At 35.6% G+C, this 25,089-nt stretch overlaps 3 protein-coding genes across 8 annotated transcripts in view; 1 reads left to right on the forward strand and 2 right to left on the reverse strand.

The window, feature by feature from the left end:
- The window catches only part of LOC127879193 (uncharacterized), a 341,912-nt gene that overhangs the window by 301,102 nt on the left and 15,721 nt on the right, over positions 1 to 25,089 (reverse strand). The gene's annotated exons all lie outside the window — the stretch shown is intronic.
- LOC127879229 (glutathione S-transferase-like) overlaps positions 1 to 25,089 on the reverse strand; it is a 252,638-nt gene that overhangs the window by 160,216 nt on the left and 67,333 nt on the right. The gene's annotated exons all lie outside the window — the stretch shown is intronic.
- Positions 187 to 24,607, forward strand: LOC127879111 (salivary glue protein Sgs-3-like). Of its 3 annotated transcripts, none has more exons than XM_052425790.1 (2): positions 187 to 313; positions 16,099 to 18,456. In XM_052425790.1, exon 2 carries the CDS (start codon positions 16,173 to 16,175, stop codon positions 17,400 to 17,402), a length of 1,230 nt encoding a protein of 409 aa, XP_052281750.1. In that variant the 5' UTR covers positions 187 to 313; positions 16,099 to 16,172; the 3' UTR covers positions 17,403 to 18,456. The 3 variants fall into 3 exon arrangements, 2 of the variants coding, with proteins under 2 accessions (XP_052281750.1, XP_052281758.1); XR_008048923.1 differs by lacking the exon at positions 16,099 to 18,456 and adding an exon at positions 720 to 3,923 and having other exon boundaries at positions 198 to 313; XM_052425798.1 differs by lacking the exon at positions 16,099 to 18,456 and adding an exon at positions 22,849 to 24,607 and having other exon boundaries at positions 198 to 313.

The following is a 25,089-nucleotide window of genomic DNA, read 5'->3' on the forward strand; positions in this document are numbered from 1 at the left end:
ATTATTTCAGCCTTTCGTGAACACGTCGTACCGCTTTTAGTTGTCGCGAGTATTCGTGTGCGTTCGCAAATGAATTATACAGCCTGCATCAAATCCGTAAAGCATCGAAATTGATAATCGGAAATTTCCGTGTTCATAGTCGTTTGACCGGAAATTACCGAGCAGTAAAGAGTTCCTCCACGCCCCTTTTTTTGGATGCTGATCATTGTCATTAGTTAAACGTTACGGCACAGCGAGGATTGTTGAGGGATTCGGATGGATCCCCACCCCTTCGCGGGATGGGATGCGGAAAGTTGACATTGAACTGTGATTGGTAAGTTTATTTTGTAATTATAACGTTCGACGTTCGTCTTAGCCTTTAGTATGTTATATATATATATATATATATATTCAAGCACGCCATGTTAGAAACTCCTATATCGCCTGTTATTGTTAGTTACTATGCATTCTATATTCGCTTACATTTTACTTTCAGTTTCTTTTTGATTTCAGCTTGAATTTTTGTGCTAATCGCATATTTTATAAACTGCTCATCAAAGGAAAACACGAACCCGTTTATACACGATTTATTACATTAAAAAAAAAGAATATATACGCGCATTTGTGTCTGGAAAAATATGTTTGCACTTTTAAAATAAGGTATCGATAATAAATAGTTGACTGTTTGAAGCTTACAGTTTATGCTGCGGTTTACCATCCAATCACACCTTATGTTTTAGCGACTCAAACTTAACAACCCATGCCGACACGGCAGTTTATCAGGACCCTCTATGACCCAATCTAACATTGTGAGATGGGCATTGACATGTGCGATAGGTAAGACATTGTCGTGATGGCCAGCAATAAATGTTATGTGCTATCAAAATACCAATGGTTGTTTACCATGAAAGAAAAAGCGGAGCCCATCACATGATACCTTGAATCGTTTGAAGATGCTTCCTCAAGGAAGAGATTTTAGAAATTTAACGGAAGGTCAACACATTACATTGCTTATATATCTTTTTTAAATATTTATTCCATATAGATTTACGAGATGTAGATGAAGACAGTAAATCATAGTTTTATATATGATTTAACCTATTGTCTAGAGTGTTAACGGGTTAGTTGTTTTGTTGTGGCTGTTGTTGTTGTTTTCAAACATATCGCTTGCATAATACGACTCAACATCCTAATGTACCTTATAGAGTTTACATTGCGGCGATCATAATGCAAATACGATAGTTAAGTCCATTTTCTGATGTATACTGTTATTGTATAAAAGGTCCTTATAGCAAAGAAACAATGCAACATAATATAGGAAAAACACAGTTTGTTGAAAGTAGAAAAGTACACTCAAAGGGATCTTTTCACGGTTTGGTAAATTGACAAAATAAAAAAAAAGTTATTTCAGATTCGCAAATTTTCGGTTTAGTTATGATATTTGTGAGGAAACAGTATTACTGAACATTTGGCATGGTCTGATATAGCCATTATATGCATCTTTTGACGATTTAAAAACCTAAAAATTATAAAGCGTTGCAACGCGAAACAATTGAATAATTTGGAGAGTTCTGTTGTTGTCGTTTAAATTTGTGAAGTTACGAAGATTGCTTATATAACGTATAAAATACACGTCTTATGTATGATTGGCAAGATAGCTCAGTTGGCTAATGCGTTATTGCTTCAGGATTCCGGGGGTCACTGGTTCCAGCACGGCTGCGGTCTACTTTTTTCCCTTTTTAAATTTTATTTTTTACTGAAGCTTTTAAAATTTGATGTCTACATTTATCAATATAAAGCATTTAATGACAAACTTCAATACATGCCAAAATCTGTGAAAAGGCCCCTTTAATATGACTTACAATTGTCATAGATTTCTGTCTTTTGAGATCAGAAACACAATTAAGTAAAATATAATGTACTCGTTGACAACTAATTGTTTTAGCCAATGCTGACTAGTTAACATGGATGTATTGCTAAATTTCAAGAAATTGATTGCGTTGAAATAAAACGTTTACGGGATTTTTCGGTACTCCGGATGTTCACAAGAACACAATTCATGTCAAAGCGAAAGCCCAACTAGACCACTTCAAAAGGGATATAATTACGGCTCTCGAAGGTCATTGAGGCGTTGAAGCCACAGATCGACATACAAAGCAATAATTAATGAGCGGAGGTTGGGAAAGCATTCGCAATACTTTCTATACGACCGAAAAAAAAACATTTAGAATTGCGCGACATTATTTGTTATATTATTTCATTTATAAGTAATTGATAATCAGTTGCGAAACGTATATGAGATAGCCAAATTTTCCTTGCATGTGTATTAGATATTAGTCATATTCTATTACATCGTCTATCTCAGAATTATATTGATAAAATATTGCTTGTGAATTACACATTTTTATATTCGTTTCGTAGTCATATACATTAAAATATTATCCATTAAATAATTTAATCTCGTATTGCCTATTGGTTAGCGTTGGATGTATACTTTATATAACTTAGATATTTAGTATGTATATGGATGGTGGCAAGTATTTTTATTTTTAGAACGTTTTTTACATGTGATTTCTATTGCACTTTAAATCGGAAATTTGAAGTCATTTTTACACAATGTGTGTATATATATTATACATGTCATAGTATTTCTGTATGTAATATAATGTATATATCTTTATATATTTGAATAATTTGATATGGCAAAGTTTAAAATGTCCATATATATATATATTGTAAGCTACCTTACATGTAAGATACAATTGCTCATCTCTATGCGCTCAATTGTAATTTGAGTTTGAGTCCAGCAACAAACTCTAAGCAGGAAGACGGAGACCGTTTAACGTTTTACATAATGCATCTTTATTCAGACAAGCATTAAATATTAGAGCTATATAATACAATAATATCTCTAAACTGTTAGAGTTGACTTAAAAAGGATGGACGTTTGGTGAACAGTTGCTCTGCTTTAAGGTTGTCAATATCATAAATAGTACTGATATTTTATGAAATACTATAAACGTTCGTTTTACTTAAACACCGGTAGTTAGTAGTTAATGTACAAACAAATTCTGATTATTACTTCTCATTCGTGAAATGAAAATGTTTTATGAAGTATTACTGTTTGTTTCTTACTTTTTGGAAGGGTTTTCAATTGATCGAACAGTGATGTTTGTTGTTAGCAACTGTTGCCAAAACTGTGCGGAGAACCTCCTTTTATACCCTTCGGATGCTGCAGATTTGGCTGCAGCCAAAGATTCAGCTGCAGCCAATCACAATCCTGCAGCATCCTGCACCATGTATGGAAGTAATGCGGTTACATGTAAACAAGAACATACTTCTAATAATAATAAATCGACAATCATCATAAATATCACATCTTAATCAAAGAAGGCAATAAGTTTGATGACTTGAAACAATAGACACCTTTAAATATGCATGTATAACAATACAATATTAAATGCTGCAGCATGAAATCTTAAGAAATTCTTACGCATTCAGCGTCTCAAATAGTTCCCTGCAAACTATTATGTTTTAACAGTTAATATAAATGAAGAGTTTGCAAGTTATAATAAATATCATCTTTTTATACAAATAGAGGAGTGAATATTATAATTGTACAGCCTATTTTAAAGTCAAATGCATGCAATAACACTCCACCATATTCCTACGTATGACGTCATCAATATACATTGCTGCAACGATTTTGACAGTGCAGGAATTTCGAACATGTTGGATTATTCTCACAACAAACAACATATAATGGACTAAACACAAGGTAAATACAAATATATAAATATATTAAATCTTGGAGAACATTATCTTGCTAAATGCAGTGCACTGCATAGACAATATGTGAACAACAAAAATAATGTGCACCGTTATTCGGATGAGGAATGAATTCGGATGATATTTACATGTTATACATGAAATATACATTACATTATATATATATATATATATATATATATATATATATATATATATATATATATATATATATATATATATATATATATATATATATATATATATATATTATATATAGTTATATGTAATTGAATGTAGTCTTGTATAACCATGTGAATGCAAGTATAACTATGCATATATGATCGCATTTTAAGTGTGTGATGAACTATGTCAATGTATCAATATCAATATATCAATATCAATATATGTATATGTATACACCTGTATGGTTATATCAGTATGAAATAAGCCACATTACAATCATAATACAGGTTATTATTGTATCGCAAGTATTCTTTCATTTGTATGTGTACAAAAGTTACAATTTATGACGTCCAACAGGAAATAATCGAAAAATGTATGTTACTAGTCAGTAAGAGGGCAATGTATTTTGTAAGCAAAACCAGTATACTCCAAGTTAGAAATCCACCTTATAATGTTATTATTGCAAGCAGTATAGAAGAAACTGTTTATGACTGTACGTAATTGCATTTATAGTTTAGTGTGATTTGCACAATGGTACATATCTATATGATCCAACATAAAAATAAAAATAAAAACTTAGATATTATAGTTAACATATATTTATATGTTAGATGTAGAATAGATATTTGACAATGTATGAGAATGTATGTTTGTACAGGGACCTACTAGCTGAATTTAGCAAAATTTAAAGACATTTTACACATGGGTAAAATAGTAAGTTGTAGTACATTTTATCAACGGTAGCATTTATTTGTTTATTTCCCAAAGGTGTGTTTCTCTTTTTTTAAATTATTTGAGTATTGAAAGAGTTGACAGAATATTTATACAAAAAATATTTTGAAAATAAAAAATATCTTCACAAGTCACATGAACCTCATTACTATTGTGGGATTCACTTTGCTTAGTTTCATCAATGTCCCTAGTCGAATTCATTTTCATTAGACATTAGTCAGCCAGGCCAGTACAAGTGCAATGCGTTCTTTTGTATAACACTAGTTGTTTTGTTATGATAACTATAAAAAATTATTAATTGTATTATATTTGTAGTATTTATTGTGATTATTATTTATATTGTGACAGCATTATTACGTTTATTTTTATTTTTGACAGTATCCCTTTTGTATATATATTTTTGTGAATATGAATGTAACCTTACTTATCCAATATATGTGAATAGTTTTGTTATTTTATGTTTAAATAAAGGGGCAGTCTTATTGTTTTGGCGGTCAGACTTATTCTATTTTTTGCCTGCATCTCATGATTTGTAAACCACATGGCTTGCACTACATTAAATGTGTAACGATAATGTATAGTATTATGAACAACTACCTCATATAAATTCTTACGCAGTATGTTTGCACACAAGAGGAATATTAAAATAACTACAATTTTGTCTGGCAAATAACTTACTAAAAGCAAACACTTTTAAAAACTGTTTGTATGACAAAGTCCAGGCATATGACCCATTTTAAGAGGAAATACATGTCTTACCTAATACAGCAAGACTGTCCCTTGACGTAGAAGATTTTATTCCATGCATTTATCGTGTCCGACGTCCTCGGCTAGAGGTTACCATCGTAACGAGGCTCCCAGCGCTGTATTGTGATATGATATGTAAATAACTGCACACTCTGTACCGTAGAGCAACACTATATCAGCTTGATGTATTGGAATTCGTGGTTAGACTAATTTGCACTCTACCATTTATGGGCATTTTTGCACACACACTCACACAGTACCATTCATTTTGTTCCATGTGTTTTATACTTATTAAAAGTGATACGTCTTTGTTTCAGTATGTAGATATACAGACACTCTTAAACAATTGTATACGTTTTGCACAGTTTATAAAAAGGTTTTTCTTTAAGAACTTTCTTGCCATGTGTATTCAGACATCGATTGATGACTTACAGAATGCGCACTCGATGTCTGCAAAGGGACCACCGTCGGCTCACTAAAAATACACGATGATACTTGACCATTTGCACGAACAATATACATAATTAGCAATCGTACATAAGCGACCCATACATTGTTAACAGCGGAAAAAATGATGGACCTATTTAATAAGTATTTGAATACTGCCTGGCGTTAACAAACTTGCTCGTAATAATAGTACAATTTTTGAACAAAAGAAAATCAATCAATATTGTTCATAGTTCGCCAACAGTGATTTAGGCGGTGGCTCAGTTAACGAATTTATTAATACTCGTTACAAATTAACATGTGACTAATTATTACTCGGTTATAAATCACATTTCCCAATATATATTTCTGTTAGTGATACAAGACACCGTACTTTAAGGTCATCGTGTGTTGTCAACTAACGTCCGGCCTGTTGTTTACAAGCGTATGGAATAAATCGTTGTTCGCACGCGTGTTTTAATACAGGGCATATAAACTTCCGGTCTCGATTTTTTATTGCGATTACACACTGAGGGTATTCGTCTGAAATGTTTTTGGCGCGTGATTGGCATGTGTTCCCCCACCTCCAATTATAATTGTAGTATTACAGAATAACCTTCGTTTTATTTCCATCATTGTCTGTAAGTATGTTTGTGCGAAAAGTGAAACACAAACAATAAGCAGAATGTAATAGATTGCAATAGTTTGTGATTTTGTGCTACGAGGTACACTAGTTTTATTAATATTAAATATGTTAGTGTTTACCTATAATATGTAGAGGGTGCACCTTCTGCTTCGTCTGTAAAATGCAGTGAAAATATAAAATCAATTATGCGTCTAAATTGGTTATCGACAAGCAGTTATTACGTTTGCTTGAATTTAACTGGTAATACTTAGCAAGATTGTCGAAAAGTTTGTCAAGATTAATACAGCTTTTAGTGTGTGTTACTAGATTAAATATTTGTCAAATAGCCACCGTCTGCTACGGAAGTTACGGAGACATTCGCAACCTCTACATGGTTCCCTGCATCTGAAATGAACATCAATAGTGATGCCTGTGCCATAATATCATGGTGTGTTTTATTTTAAGACTAATATAACACTAAACTAATCATACCATTATTCAGCAAATGCCAATTCATCTTAAAATGAAATGCAATATATATTATAATAAGTATCAAACACATTGCAATATCTGAAGTCATGAGACTAAAGTTATGTTTTTATGCAATGCATCTTTAATACGTATCAATCATTTATTATACCTTTTTTTAAATTATTGGGTTTTGATAACGACAATGCTTTGACTGTTGTACACCGTGTGTGAGTACGATTTCCAAATATTGACACATGTAAAATTCGTAAATAAAATAACTCTGAGCGTGAACAAAAAATGGTGGAAAACCCTTGTGTCCAAAACGTTAGGTCATTTCTTATGGGTTATGGCTTGCAGTAACAAAACAGCCATTACCTTCCCGTGAAAACTAGAAGTTGTAACGTCTCCTGAGATATTGTATGGTTCCAATAACAAGTACACCGATAACAAGAAGCGTTATAACAATTGTAAGCCCCGTTGAAAAGCTGGGCTCAAGATTGTCCATTGCGCGCCTTTCTTTCACTGGAATATATATGCGTATGTTGTGTTTTGATATAAGTGTAGTCTGAGTATATTTTTTTTACAAAGAAAATGAATTGAGTAAATATATTTGTATAATTTAATTATTGTGTATAACACAGTTTTATTCGTTATTAGGGATTCATTTTTGTGTTTTTAACTGTATAGTACTCGAATATGTATAAATTGTTTACGTTAATGTTGTTTGAGGAAACCGAGTTATTGAAATTAGTTCTGACACTGGCTTTGAAATAGTAACAATCTTGAATGCAACAAATAATTTAACATGAAACTATGTACATGTATAAACTCAGCTCTTGGAATAAGCCCAAACCTTTCAAAACCGGTGTTTCTTTATATCCCAATCCAGTCAGGGTAAACGGAACGCCCTGGTTTACGGTGCATCTCACGACGAATTCTCGAATTTGTGCCGTTATCTTAAATGTTAGCATGGACACTGCCGTCATCGAGCATGTCTTGTTGGAATGAACACTGTCAGGGGTCGCTAGGCCTGTAAAGTTTTGGACAGAGGTGCCGTCACCTTGAACATAATAATACCAACCAAGTGTCCCGACTGGGTTGTTGCCAACGTCTCCCAGGCATATAAATGTCACGACATCACCTTGATAGATATTGGAGTCCGGCATTATTGTTCTTGGAAATCTGTCGAACGAGTTGAATTGTGGATATACTGAAATGGACAAACAAAAACTTAATTAATCTATTGAACCCTATGTAGTATTCTCCAACGAACATCTGACAACAAATTGCAAACTAAACGTCACTGTTCATTACCGCGTGTTATAAAGATTTAGTAAATATTCACATTCACGTAAGTTGTTTATCAGATTATGTACTCGCTTTTTACGATGATCAAAAACAAAGAGTGAGTGAATATGCGTTTTTTTCTTATTTAAGGATAATATTTTGGAATAAAGTATCTTATATATTTCGCCTTATATACTATTCTTCTAATTGGACGGGATATATTCTAATGATTACAATTCTACATTTAACAATAACGTGTTGATGCTGCGTCACGTCCAGCACTTTCCTTGACGATACACGCAATACCCACTCATACGTCCCGTTGTCCTGGCATTCAAGGTTACCAAACACGACGGAAACGGAGCGGCTGGTCTCCGACGTATCTTTTACGAAAACGTTAAAACGTTTACCAGCGTCAGGTTCAAAAAACGTTAGGCTTGGTTTTGGGACAGCGTAATCGATTGGTACAAACAGCAAATCTGTTTGATCTTTGTATATTCGGACACTGATCAGATCCTCAGCTGGGGCGATGATTGAACATGTGATAGTCATCGGTTGACCCAACACAGACAAGCCCGTCTGATTACACTGAATGCACTGACTTTTCCCTTTGGAAGAAATACTTATAAAATTGAACGCTAACTAACGTACGATAAACATAACGAAACCGTTTCACCGACAGCAATGTTACATAAATAAAATACAAGTTATAATGGTCCTCACTTTACATGTATTTCTAGTTAGTTTTAGTTAGATTAGTTCAATCTGTTGAATCATACCTTGCCTTACGAGAAAATATGTACATATTAATATCCGACGTATCAACAGGTGAAACTCAAGTTGCTTCATAACTCAATATTATTTAAAACGATACTATAAAACATGCTTTACGAGTATGTAAAATATTGCACTGTGATTAAATGGAAATATTAAGATTACAAGATAACAGTAAAAATTCCGTTTGGTCGAGGGCGACTTTCGTTCGCGACACTAGTTTCCGGTGCATACATTCATATTACAATACAATTGCAGTTTCAAATAGAAATTTCTCGTTTTCTTGTCCGCATGATGAAGTAATTCATTATGCCTCGATTTCATGTGGTTCGGAATTAAAGTTTACACTTGAAATCAATGAAAAGAAATAAAAGCATTCATTCAGCGACGTTAAATCGAACAATAACATGTATCTTATGCCTGCTACATGTAATAAGCACTTCTGTTCTAAGAAAATGCAACAATATTACTTTTTATAAAATATGACTTCGTATTCTTTTACATTTGTATTTCAAATAATGATGTTACTATTTATAACCGTTTGAAGTACCACATTTCGATTGCAAAGTTGTAATATATCTATTCAGTTTTTGTTTTCAGTTTGTTAGTTTTGTATAATTTAACAGTTGGTGAGATGTCCTGTGTGTTGTGAGAATGGTATTATGAGATGCTCTATTGGTGATATATCTCATGATATTCATCATTAAAATGAGTGGCATCATGCGTAAAACGTTCTCCTGTCATATGCAGCTAGCGCAGCTCCATACCACCATGCGCATTCGCATGGTCCTCACTATATCGTCTGAAGAGGGTCGAACGAGAAACTTCTGCGGGTGGCTCCGTGAATCCATCGACGTCTCACTGCATCGTCGGAAGATGGACGGAAGCGGCGGGGAAGCGGATGTGGCAGCGTACATGATAAGTGGGATGGATCTTGAGCAGCGATGCCGATCAAGACATCGATGGGTTGGCCTTATGCAGATTATGAGTGTGTATAAATACGGCGGAAGTCAGTAGGCTCGGTTGCTGAGGAAACCGTTTTGTGGTCGGATCGACTACTGGTAACTTCTAAAGCGGCCTTAGAGGCGGCGTAGCATGCTAGTAATGAGAAGGATATGTCTTTGAAGACTGTCAGCACTCCCTTGGCGAAGTGACATTGTCCTCTCGAGGGCGAGGCAATCAGAGATGAATTGTCTTCAAATTGTCTGCGAGTGCACGTTAAGGTCTCATAGGCCATTATTTGGCGAATACCCGGGCAGCCGGGGTAAATTAAACCTACGCTGGTCCAAAACTGTTTTTCCCCTGAAATGTCACAGGGGCAGGTGAGTACACGAGGCAGTAGTGACGATACGGAGATAAACCGTTAATAATCTTTGAATTAACACATACACACCAAGAATATGACATAAAGCCGCATTCTCATATAAGCACAGATGGACTCGGCAGTCCCGGATCGTCCCGAAGCCCCCGGATCAAGATAAGGGACAATCCTCGGACTTTTTGGAATTTTTTAGCGTTGACGGTCTTTTAAAGACGCCGGTGACAACACGCCATCCACAAGGACCAACCCGTTCCAACACCGGCAGTCATGACAGTAACACACAATCAACATAGCCCACACGGACTGCATTGGACCAACGCGGAACAGATACGTATAGCTCCGGATAAACACGGACCAACACGTCACCTACACGGTCCTACCATCCCGGACCTACACGACAACGCCACGGATAAACAAAGCAGCGATACGGAACAAACACGATTTGCTCCGGACCGACAATAAAACATATAAAAAGCAGGTTGATTTCCGGTAATTCAATCAATTAGGCTGTTCGGGTGATACATAGGTTTCTCACCTAGGTGACATGGTTTCAATACCCGTTTGCGGCAGCATGTGAGTTATGTTACCAAACCGGACAGATGGGATTTCCTTGGGATATTCTGGCTCGCTCACCCCCCCCCCCCCCCACCCCAAACAGCACAAAACCACACTTATCATATAATATGTCAGAACCAACAATAACTGGAAATAACGATATGATTTAAAATTCGTCCACAATTTTGTGAATAAAGTAAATTAATCTCTCCACTACCCAGTTCCTCACATAATGCAGCCTCAAGCACGGAAGGTCATCATAAACTTCGAAATGCCTCACACAGAGACTCAATCACACACGGGGATTCCATTATTCTGCAATCCGATCCCGAACTTGTAACCTCGTATTTTGTGTACATATTAAAACGGCAAAATTTCAGTCAAAATGAACCGTACTGTAAAAACGGCACTTCCAGGTCCCAAACAATCGTTATGAAAACCATCCGCTACCGATCCAGAACAGCAGAAACTAGAAGAAACAAGCCTGATGCCCAGATCAAGATCGTCATCAGCATTACAGGTAGATATACATAAATTAGCAGAACCACGTTAACTGACGCTAAAAAGGAAGAGATGCTAACCAAGGAAGACGCCATTCGTCCTTTCAGATGAACAGAGTGTCGACATGGCCGATCGACGAAAGAAGCCCCGTAAGTTGTACACGATGAGCAAGAAGAAATACAAAGCACGGCAAAGCATACAGACCTCTGGAATCCAAACGCAGTAACGCTTAATCTGGAGTCGGGGTCTATGTTGAAGAGCTGGTACGAGATTGTCAGGATGGTTAACCATTACTCATTTTTGTCATGTTTTATTGCAGTTAGTTATTTTCATCCGTTCAATTTCCATATTTACTGTCAGATAAAGAGATGTGGAATAAACTAAGTGATATACGGTTAGCTGACACGTGACTTGTGCATAGTAAACTAACTAATGACGGTTGCTATTGAGTTTAATCGAGTTGTTATTTTTATCCATAACAATAAATATTTGAAGCAAAGAATAAATTCACACAATGAAGGCATTAGGTTAAACAGAATAGATGGTTAGTGCCTTGGATAGGAAAAGTTTATCGAGTTCGGCTCACCGGATAAAATGCCTACGCCTTGACCGATACAGTTTATCCATTCAATACACTAAACACATATTAAATATACCATGAAAACCATATACTTACAACGTGAAATGTGTTCACCGACTAGCAAGGACGCACACGGCTAACCAATGCATAAATAGGCTGTCCTCGTACCCTATACCGCTGCTACACGGACCATCAATGATCATCACGGATGCTGCCATCGTCCCGGATCGTCGTGGATCAACAAGGCAGTTTTGAACTTTTCAAAACCCGATGTGTTGGCCTCCCGGAGCCAAAGGACATTCCCTGACGTTCCATGACCTACGCGGATCGAAGTCTTGACCATCCCGCCCATCCTGTACGCTGCCACATCCGCCTCCCCACCGCTTCCGTCCATCTTCCGACGATGTAGTGAGCTTCGTGGCGGCTCTAAGGTTCACATGCCGGATCGTGCCGGATATGATCCGTGTTAAACCGGAAGCTATAACGGACTGGGGCTTAAGACTTAAAATACCATGTGCAGCTTCAATCTTGTTTATGGTTTTCCATGCGTTACTTGCAAATATCTCGTGCAGTGCATCTGATAGATTCAACTGACCAGAATAGTTGGATATCAGCAGTTGTGATGCGCTCTCTATAAACGAATATCCGCTTATTAAGTTTTCATAGTATCCATGTTGAAATAACATAACATATTATGTATCGCTTTTTATCGTGTGTCTAAATGTGTTTGGAAACGGTTTTTACAATAATACAATAATAGAGAATAAGTAAAAGTATCGTCACAATTTACAGCTAATAAGTAGCCCAGTCAGATTGCTAGTATACAAAACAAATGTTTTCTTACAACATCGAACAAATCGACATCACTTTAATTTAGTTAATTTGCCATATTCTTACGAGGCAATTGTAAACGTACATATAAACACAGACAATTATCAACAATTGATTTTCATAAAATAATTATGGGCGTTACTTACACATTCAAAGCACTCACTAAAAACAGCTGAGTCAATATATTAAACAAAAAAAACTGGTTCGAAGAAAATGAACCCTGCGAGTAAAATACAAATTATGAAGTAAACTATTTTATTTTATTTACGAGTGTTAGGTGCGGAAATCTGATGAATATCTGATCAGTTTTATTGCCATAATATTATATCTTATTTAATCATCCCAGAGACGGAACATACCTAATGCTATGGATCAGCTAAAATAGTTGTTACATTTGATGTTTTCATAAGCATTTGTGGTTTAAGTTATTTTTTTATTAGAATGTTATATTGTGAATAAAAAAAATGTTTTGTTTATAAAATTTCATATGGTAATAATGTGTTGTTGTTTTTTGTTGTTGTTGTTTTTTTCAAAAAATAGTTTACCCAAATAGTGTGCTACTAGACATTTCAAAGTTGCGATCCTTATTTGACTAAATTAAAAATATGATAACGATGTGATACATTTTGAAAGCATTAGAAGTGTCCACATGTTGCGGTATTTATTACGCTCAACATACTGTTTTGTTGTGGGGGTTTTTTGTGTTTTTTTTGTTGTTTTTTCTAAAATATTTATTTATAATGGCCCTATGCTGATGTTGTTGGAGATGTACGTGTTACCGGATGAAACCCGCCAGCCCGTTATGGCGACCACCAACAATAAACACAATCAACATGAGAAGTTGGAATCGATCCCGGTTCGTATTGGTGAAAAGCACATAATTAGCTATTTAGCGATTGCTGAGGGAGCAGGGTTAAATTTGACCTTGTTGTGCTCAAAACTAGCATTACCTGGACAAATAGTGCAACGCGATAAAGCTCCGAGTGACCTAAATAAACTTAAAAACAATAATATACAAGCGTGGTACTAGTAACACCGACTGTAATAAGCCACTTTTTAAATTGTGGTATACGCCATTAATTATGCAATTCAGCTAACAAACCTGTCATCACTAACTTCTCACTAATGGAAGTGCCCTACATTGTACCAGTCAAATCTGGTGCAGCAACTCGCGGTACCCTATAATCTTATCATACGAAAATTTATTATATACCGGTTTAATACTTTTTACAAAATACAGGTTGTATCAATCGTTGAAATAAAAAATTCCGTATTACGCTACTCGCTATTTCCAATTCCGTATTACCATACTAGCCGGACTACTTCGACCCATTTAATGACGTCACATTACGCGCACCGAAAATAGAAATATTGTATATTACGAAATATATTACGTAGTACATCGTGTGACTTCATTTCTGTGACGAAACACTATAGTTTTATCTAAACTCTTTGGAATTTAAGAACCTGTCGGACGTGGTGTTTTTTAACAGTAATCTATTTGTTAAAAACACCGAACGAATTCAAAACGTATTTTGGAGTGTGTGTTTGTCATGCATAAATGTATATTCGATATGAATGCAATAAAATAGTGTGGTTTAAACTTAGTTTCGATAAAGACATGTAAGATAGAAGTGGAAGTGCATATTGTTTCAACGTTTTTGTTATAAACATCGGATTAAAGTTGTCAACTTCATTGTTACACACATTGGATTATCGATGGCATTAAGGTTAGCGTGTCGGAAACCTGTGTTTTCCCGGTTCGAGTGTTTACACGTTAATTTACATAAACTGTATTCATACGGGTCTTAAATAAAATATGGGGTACAGTTTTAGTCATTGTTTTGTCAGTTTTGTTAAAGTAAAAAATACAATTGTTAACTGTTTTCGTTAGTTGTTGTATATAATAAAAGGAATATTACGCTAGTCAATTGTTCCAAGAGTTTGTTCCGCCTCTCGTGTGATACGTCATCACACAAGCCACTCGAGTGATACAAACTGTTGGAACAATTGACTAACGTAATCTTCCGTATATATCACACGCGTCAGATAAATAAATTATCTGGATAGTTGCTCGAAAAAATATTATCATGGGTAAACGCATATTACTACTGACATACATTCACATACAACATATCTACCCCTATAATAGTTTTCGGGACAAAATGTAAAGGTGCTGATCAGCTCGCCAATATATCACGTTAAGGGTATTATTATCACGGAAAATGTTTCATAAAATATTTATCGCAGAAAACGTTCAGAAGGGTACAGTTTATGTCACGTTTATTCATTGGCAGACAACGCTTTGTAATAACTATTATATATTTTTATTATTCATTATTAAAACTAAGAATCAGCAAACAATTGTGTAATCGTGAGACCAGTATTCGTCTTTATAGAATACGCGCATGGAATAAATCATAGTTTACATTTAAGCACTCCCCAAAAAGCGTTTTACCATCGAATGGACATAAGCTAGCCACCATACAGCTGGAATGTGGTGAAAACAATTACACGTCACTTCATGTATATAAATTACTCATGAATACACCTAAAATTCAAAATATCACAAACTAGTATTTTGTTCAATAAATATTGCTGCTGTTGTAAACAACAACCCCAAAACATCTGTAAACAACAAGTAAACATAATATTTTTATGCTGAAAGTTCATAACTACTGGACGGTTTCACGTCAGCATTACGTTACGTCTATATACGTCGCGGTCATTAACGTTCGTAACGCCTCGCTAAACGCTTATTATGACCAGTGACTATTGGACGTGACCAACGCGTTACTAAGTGGACGTTGATTTTTGTCACGTGATATGTGATGTCGCATGCGTTTCAAATGGATATATAAGAAGTCAGTAAATTGCATTATCTATACATTCAGATTCATCGCATTTCTTGTATTAAAAGCCACACAAGTGTTATTATGTTACGGACGTTATTATTATGTAAGTTGTGTTTTTATTGTTTCTTTTTTCTACATTCAAATCAGTAGTGTAGTGTTTCGAATGTTAATCATGCAATTAGTGTTTCGTTGCTGTCTCAGTGTTCCACAGGTAATATAATTTAATAATATAGTGTACACAAATTTTTTAACACAAATATTGATACTGTTTACTTAAATCATTTTATGTTTTGAACATATTATTATATAATTATCTGCATCAATATTATATTCATTTGTATTAATTATTTTGTTTACGATTTTCATTTTGATATGATTGATTTGTGTTGATGATTCATTCATTCGCATGTTCGTTTGTTTGTTCGCGTTTATGTATTTCTATATTTTCATTTTCTTACAGGCTCATTATGCATCGCTCTGGCAGCGGGTGCCACCATACGGCCCCCATCGTGGTCAATAGGAATACCCGTTCCTATGCCTGACGAGGTGGACACTTGGAAACCGGAAATTGCGTTCGGCGACATTGCATTCCCTCTTCCAACTGTCCCCGCTGATCCCGAAACCACTACCACTGATGTCGCATCAACAACAACAAATGCGACCCCGACGACATTAGTCACGACCACAACGGAAGCAAACACTGTCGCTCCGGAAACACCTACTTTGACTACTGAAGATCCATCCATAACCGTCCCCACAACCACAGAGCTTACAATAACTACCGAACAGAAAAATATTAAACAGCCAACTACCGAACAGCCCTCAACAGAAAAGCCAAATACCGAACAGCCCACAACTAAAGCTTCTACAACTAATATCACAGATCAGACAACAACCGAATCCCCGACCACTGAACGATTTCCAACTTCTACCGAACAGCCAACAACAGAAGATGCAACCTTAACAACTACTACCGAACAGCCAACAAATGAAGCTACGACATTACCAACTACTACCGAACATACAACAACAGATGTTGCGACATTACTAACTACTACCGAACAGCCAACAACAGAAGCTGTGACATTACCAACTACTACCGAACAGCCAACAACAGAAGATGCGACATTACCAGCTACTACCGAACAGCCAACAACTGTAGCTCCGACAGTAACAACTACTACCGAACAGTCAACAACAGAAGCCGAAACATTAACAACTACTACCGAACAGCCAACAACAGAAGCCGAAACATTAACAACTACTATCGAACAGTCAACAACAGAAGCTGCGACATTACCAACTACTACCGAACAGCCAGTAACTGCAGCTCCGACACTAAAAACTACTACCGAACAGCCAACAACTGAAGCTTCAACAAATACTTACGAACAGTCAACAACAGAAGCCGCGACATTAACAACTACTAACGAACAACATAAAACTAAAGCTCCGACATTAACAACTACATTTACCGAACTGCAAACCCCAGAAGTTCCAACAACAACAGAAGCCTCGACAACGGCAACCACTACCGAAAAGCCAAAAACTGAGGCTTCGACAGTGTTTACTACTGCCGAATCAATAACAGAATCTCCAACAACAACTACTTATACCGGAGAGCGAACAACAGAAGTTCCAACAACAACAGTATCTACCGAAAATCCAACAACAACTAGTTCTACCGGAAACCCAACAACAGAAATTCCTACTTTTACTGAACAGCCAACAGACCGTCTCGGTCCCAGAAACTACATCGACTGATGCGACAACAAAGATTGTTCTCACAACCAACATAACCGACACGACAACCGCCTTTATTCCGCCGATGACGACAGCGACTACCCCTGCGTCAACTTCATCAACACCGAGAGTAAATTCCCCAGTTACCAGAAATCCCGACGTTTTACCGCCAATCTCCAAAAAAGACGACAGCAGTGAGTCTGACGACGATTTCAATGAAGACAATTATCATCATGAAGAGGATTACGACGACCTTTATGAGGACTTAATGAATGACAACGATTCGTGGAAGGATCGGTTAGACCAAAAGGACGATCATGTCGCTAATAATCACTGGAACTTTTGGTTAAAAGCGCTGAGGCTGGTAATTGACCAAGCGACTAAGCGTCCAAGAACATTCCGCAGCTTCCGTTCGAGCTCCATGTGATTGATATGAATCAATTACTTTACCGTACACCAAGGCAGTCATAAACAAAAAAACTAGACACGATGTTATTCACAATTAAAAGATGAAAACCAGCGCTGGTAAGTGGTGACCATGGAACTATGAGGCCATTACTAAACTCCAAAAGTTCGACAAATCATGGACAATTGAGCGTCTGAATATCCGAGCAGTGTTTTACATTATAACTAAACATGGCACCAGAACCCCGTTCGATAAACAGGCATTCTTTCGACCAAAGAGCGTATAGAAAATAAACACCGCCTCATTTAATATGTATTACATGTTTCTATAATCTATTTATATTTATTGGTTTCAGGATCTCAGCAGATGCTCATATACTCGTATTGTTAGGAGATTTAATGATATATTTGATAAGAATTGTAAGTTGTATTTATTAATGCTGATATTTTCATTTCATCATATATTTATTTCATTGGTGTGTATGAACTGACAATGGAGTGACACAAATGTATACTGTAAAGACTGTCCTGTTTTATAAATTGTGTGCTAAGTCAAATGTAAAGCATGCGTTCATTTTAATTCATATATATAAATATATACATTGAGGTGGCACTGTGCGATATACACTTGTTAATTATGGTTTGTACATGTGTTTTTAATAATGATAACATTTTGGCGAAAAACAAATCAAATAAAGTTAAAAAATATTGTTCCGGCATTATATTAATTTTTTGTAAAATGCGTATATGTTAAACACTGAAAACTTATAATAAAATTACTTATGGAGTCTTCGAACCAAAATAGCGTGCATGAAATAATGAGAACTCTTGACACATCCTTCTAAAGTATCCGGACCAAACATGAAACTGTGCTCTCAGCTGTGTTTTTTGTATAAATATCAAATATATATCTAAAAAACACCGACAGAGGTTATATACGAAAAGAGCAATAAACAAGAGAATTTTACGATCATTTCCAACATATGTTAAGGATTACGTATAAAATTCCGTGTATTAGAAAATAAGCAAGACTCCATCGTAACAGTCTTGAATATTTTATTTCCTCAAATGAACATGCACTTACACCTAAGGGATGCAACTGCTTGTCATGTTAACGTGAAACGAGAGTGTTGAAACGTATGTGAACAAATGACTTGACAGCCGAATGGACTGATTTATGCACGAGTTAATCTCCGCGTTGAATACTGAAAGTCGGTAGCTTATCTCGTGGTGCACATTTTCATGAAAACTTCTCCTATGCTACATAATATTGTAGACATTTAATACGGGGATCAATCTCCACGCAGAGTTGTCCTTCCTCTCTGCCATCACAAGAAAATTCTACCAGATTTGGTAGGATTATATAAACAGTAGTATCAGTTTCTTTAATGTTTTAAAGTAGTGTGTGAGTTAAGGTTCCCGTGGTACACATTTTCATAAAACATCTCCCTTGCTTCATAATATTGAAGACAGTGAATTAGGGGATGTCACATGCAAAATGCTTTCTCAAAAGCGTTACCCGTTTTCGCTGGCGTACTAATGACTCCGGCGATCTCCGCAGAGTAAACCTCTTGCTAAGCTGTATATATTAATTCATATATTAATTCAGCCAGATTTCAGCAAATTATAACATTTAAAACTACGGCGTACTTTCCATTAGAGAGTAAAACGCATATTGAGAGAAATCGTAAAGATTGCATTTAAATGATATAGCTCTGGTCTTTTATATTACGATGACGAGAGTGCGACAATACGCTGACGACAATGCGATAGTACGATGACGACAGTGCGACAATACGATGGCGACAATGCGACAACGCGATAGTACGATGGCATTAATGCGATGGTACGATGTTATAATTTGCTGAAATATGGCTGAATATATTCCTTCAAAGCTTGGGGCTTCATCAGATGAAAAATGCGTGTTATCTATGCAAATACACATAAGAAGGAGGCGCGCATTGGGTTTTGAAAATAATTTTTTACATTTTGCATATATCATTACCAAAAAGAACGAAAAGAAACAAACATTTACACGCGTGCATTGTCGGAGATGTTCGCAAAGCTTTCAACTTGAAGTCATGTATAATAAATCCAAATTTAGTTCACATTTATGAAAGTCTACCCATAATTGGAACTATAGGCAGAAAATATGATTATAAATGTTTAGATTGCCTACCGGACGTATATTTTTATCTGTATGAATCAATTGCTTTACATTCACAATGATTTTCAAACAATAAAAAAAAATAAAAAAGATCCAAATAAGCTGAAATTAACTTAGCTTCAGAACGGATATAATTATAAAACCTTAAAGTTCAATGACAATTCATCAGAGTGGGCATAAATCAGCTGTAATAGTGAGCTTTTAAGGTTATAAATGAACTGCACTCATGTCATATCTCGACATCTTTGTACAGGACCACGTCATCTCATTTTTTCATCAACATGTTGAATGTAAAGTCGATTTTTTTCACCAATACGATTTTTTTAAGAAACCCTGGCGGATATGTTACTCGGGGACATTGATTAATATAATTGTCGGTGCAAAAACTTTTTCACTGGAATACCTTTAAAGAAATTTGTAAATAAAGTGCTAATATGGGACAAATCCCTGCATCGTCGACTTTAAATAACCATATTTCAATAAATCCTCAATATTAGTAACCAAGACTTTTCTAACATACATGGTAATACCTCCTTTGCATACACCAAAATATATTTTAATTCAAAAATGCCTTTAAACAATTTTAGTTCTGGATTTACTTACCCTACCGAAATTCATCGAAATCTATCGGCAACTTCTCCTTGCACATCCAACTTCTCACAGCATATCGGGTTTCCGGGGGTGAAAACGCAAACAGCGGTGAAGTTTGGACATAAATGCGCAATTCTGTGATATGAATTAAAGAATGTACATGTACGTTACTTTTTATGACGGTTCGATCTCGACGTAACAACAGGACGTCATTAATACATGGAAAACCACGTTTAAAACACTATGTAGTATGCTGACGACAGATATATTCGGAATCCAGTTCTTCATAGTCGAGTCAACCGCATGATCTTAATTCTGGTATATATGTACTAGGGGTAGAGGTTGAACAAATACGCTATAGGACTATAGGCACAGTTATTAAACAGCAAGTTGGGCATTTATTAAAAGCATGATAGACTTAAAATTTTGCTTAAAATCAATTTTCTGTCATAGAAAATGTTGGCGACGTTTTGTTATTGACAAAATTAAGTTATTCACTAACCATGATTAAAAAATGTATATTGAACTCCGTATTTAAATGTATTGTAGACACGTTTCGAACCTCGTATGCCAAAGACATTCAAGTAAAAAAACAGAATGTTATATTGCATTTATTTTGATGTCGTATAGCCTATTTTGTAGCTACAGTCCCGTCTGCGCAACTGGTCGTGAGCATACCAGTCCGCAAATAAGGCCATGAAGTATTGCCTGATTTCATAGCAGACAGGGTGGCTCCCGACCAGACTGCGCTAACCCAAATGCCCATTCTGTCGACATGAGTGAAAGCAGTCGAACGGCACGATAATTTGCATTTTAGTAACATACGATGAACATGATGATTTTTTTCGAAGTATTCTGGCTTAAAGTTACTATTCGGTTCCAAATACATACATACGTTAAAAGAGAAATGCCTTTTTCATAACGAAAAATGTTATTTTATTGATACATATATCCTAAAACGATTGGAATCATCGAGAAAAAGGGCAAAACACATTTCGATACTCAAAACGATGATAAATACAAAGTGGGTAAGTTTACTTAAGAGTACCCGGGGTTCATTAAAGTAGTGCCCGAGCCGACAATGCCGCATCGAGCCATTCGAGGCCCTATTATGCAAGTTCGTTATTGAGATCATTAACAGGTGTTCAATTTACGTTACTTCCGGTGTGAATGAAAGCGGCGAATAAATCGGAATGTGTAATAATTCCCGACTTTGTTGACATCGTACTCGAACACCGATATTGAATCGCAGTGATTCGCGGAAACAATTTTTATGCAATAAATTCTATAAATAAAGTGATTTTACGGGTTTTAAACAGAACGGCATTTCTACTTATAAATAGTTGACTGCAATATTATATTATTAAAAAAGGCTATATTTTTATTATTATTATTATTATTATTATTATTATTATTATTATTATTATTATTATTATTATTATTATTATTATTATTGTACGGTGACCAAGATTTTTTTTGTTATATTGCTCAGTTATTGAAGTTATTTTGTGTGTGTGTAGAATTATTTCATTTAAACTCCAATAAGCAGAACCTGATAAACCAAAGACCTATAGATGTTATCTAAAGGTCTTTGGATAAACTAAGAAAAATAAACACGGAAATAATAAATGTAAAATTGATGCCCCAAACATGTATTGGTAAGTTAACCAAACAAAATATTTCAGCGTCAAAATTATAACATCTGGTATGGACTGGGGCCAGCGACTACAAATATGTAAAATCTCAAACCAATTATAACGCTTGTTTTAATTTGGATTTAATTATCATTGGCTATAATTTGAAATTTTCGATTGAACGTTGATTTTTTAACGTTATACGTAGGATAGCCGCACGGCTTAAATAAATATATAAGCAGTCGGTCAATCGAAATTAATTTACATTTGAGTTTCATTCATTATATAGACAAACAAGTAAAATGATGCTTCGGACGTTATTATTTGTTAAGTTGAGACGTTGTTGTTGTTTATTTTGCATTTTTGACAAAAATGCAGATCATACAATATTTATAAACTAATAAATTGATTTATTTCCTATCACTATACAATTTATACAATTAATATACTTGCTTTTTCTTCTTTGTGGATTTTAAACGTCTTGTAAAAAAGTACATGCTTTTTTGTGTAAAACAGCTATTAAATGTGTGTTAATTCCGTTTAAATGTTTATATTTATAAATATCCATGCTTAGTTTTACGTATTTATTTATTTATTTAATCATTCACTAATTCGTTCGTTCATTCAATCAATTATTAATTAATTAATTAATTCATTCATTATTTTACAGGTGCATTATGCATCGCTCTCACGGCGTCTGCCTCTATTCCGTCCCCATCGCTGCTTGAAGGAATCCCCTTTTCAATGAAAACCGAGACGTCCTTTAGCAAACCGAGAATGACGTTCGGGAACATACAATTCCCTATTCAAATTGTACCTTCAGACCCCGAAACACAAAAGACCACAGTCACGCCCACGACCACAGTGGTAAGTACTTCTAACGAACAGCCCACTATAGGAGGTCAAACAACAACCACAGCGGAAGCTGCATCGACAACAACTCAGCAACCGATTATAGCAACCGAATCCTCCACAACAACAACAACAGCGACTAGAACAATTGCAGTCAGAGAAACTACAACGACTTACGCGACAGAGACTGTTTCAACAACCACGGTTGGGGACACAACAACCGTTCTCACTCCGCCAATGACTACTCTATCTACCCCAGCGTCAACTTCAACAACACCGAATGTGATAACGTCAGTTACCCAAATCACCGAAGTTTTACCGCCAATCTTCAAAAACGATGACAATAGTGAGTCTGACAGCCATGATAATGACGACGACCATTCCTATCACGGAGAGGGTTACGACGACCACCCCAATCACGGAGAGGGTTACGACGACCTACATGAACACTCAATGAGCGACGAAGATTTCTGGAAGCAATTTGACAAAGAAAACGACCACGTCGGAGATGATGACTGGAAATTCTGGCTCAACGAAGATAGCGCCGACGCCGATCACTGGTGGAAGGACATTATTGGGCATACCGGTTTTCAAGGTGAGATGCTCATGGACAAACCCGCCGCCGCCGGCTCCTTGCTGGCTCCGATGATGGCAGACGACCAACCGAAAAAGCTCAAGGACATACCACAGCTTCCGCTCAAGCCCAATGTAGAAGATATGAAGCCAATACCTCACAAAGACACCAAGGCGATCATTGAACACATTGACAGGGATCTAGACACGATGTACTTTAATACGAAAAGCTGGTTAAGCGCGCTCGGCAATGGTGAAGAGATGAATGCGAGAGCTATAAATAAGCTCCAGAAGTTAGACAAGTTCATGGACAATGTGAGCTCAAGAATATCAAAGTTCTTGACACTTTCACTAAACATGCCAACGGAGACTCGGGCGGTAGACGGATCTTCTTACGACCATGGAGTATACAAAAAGTAAACATCATCTCATACAAAAGCAAATCTATATTAACATATAATGGTTTCTGGATGTCTGAAAATGCCCGTATCTTCTGGGTTTGAATAGAAACTGAGAGTTGCGAGAAAGTAACAACTGTCTTTGGTTTGCGATTTGTTCGATTTGTTTGATAGTGTAATGCAATCTATGAGCGTGATGTGCTTTGAAATGTTTTTCATTTTTACTTTGCACCGGACAAAAAAGTGTATACATTAACACAGTTGATTTTGCTTTTGACGTTTATTATATTTAAATAAACTGTTTTCAGAAAATTGACAGCTTAAATCATCAAGATGATTAGAAAATAAACGTTAACATATGTAGTGATCGATTCATGAAAAAGACATTTGTCTGTACAATATAATTAAATACCTCTTTGTTAGCTATTACAACTGTATTTAAGTTTATTGTGAGAAAGCTTTGAGCAGGAATGACTAAAACTTAAATTCTATGAACTGTCCTGTTTGATCAGTTTGTGAAATGTTAATTAATGTTTTTATACTACAAATAGAAATGGCACTGTGTGGTCAATAATGTTTTGTATTTTTGTTTTAAGATTAAAACAATTGTGGCAAAAACAACAATAAAATAAACGAAAAATAAAAGTGAATTATTTTTATTATTTATAATTAAACGGTGTACATGTTACAACATTCAAAACTGAGAATCCTTCACATGTACAACGATAGCATCCATCCAATAATATAATACCTAACTGTCGGAATGAACAGTTCCACCGATATACAGCAAGACTTGAGAACCTTAATCTAGTTTTCAACTGTTGTGGTGATGCTCTGTCCACCCTTTCAGGAAATTTTCAATTCCACAAATATAAAGCTAAATAATGTTAATTAAAAAAGAAACATGTACTTAAACAAATGATATGAGTTTTTAACCAATCAGCTTAAAATGCAAAACGACTCAATATGAATTTGTGCTAAAACAAGAGATCACTTAGATAACATATTTCACTGTCGGTTCAACAGACGTGCAAGATTCTAATAAATATAACAAACCCTTTTCGAAAGGACGTGCTTTAGCATTAATT

Source organism: Dreissena polymorpha, chromosome 1 (genome assembly GCF_020536995.1).
Source record: "Dreissena polymorpha isolate Duluth1 chromosome 1, UMN_Dpol_1.0, whole genome shotgun sequence".
Taxonomy (NCBI): Eukaryota; Metazoa; Mollusca; class Bivalvia; order Myida; family Dreissenidae; genus Dreissena; species Dreissena polymorpha.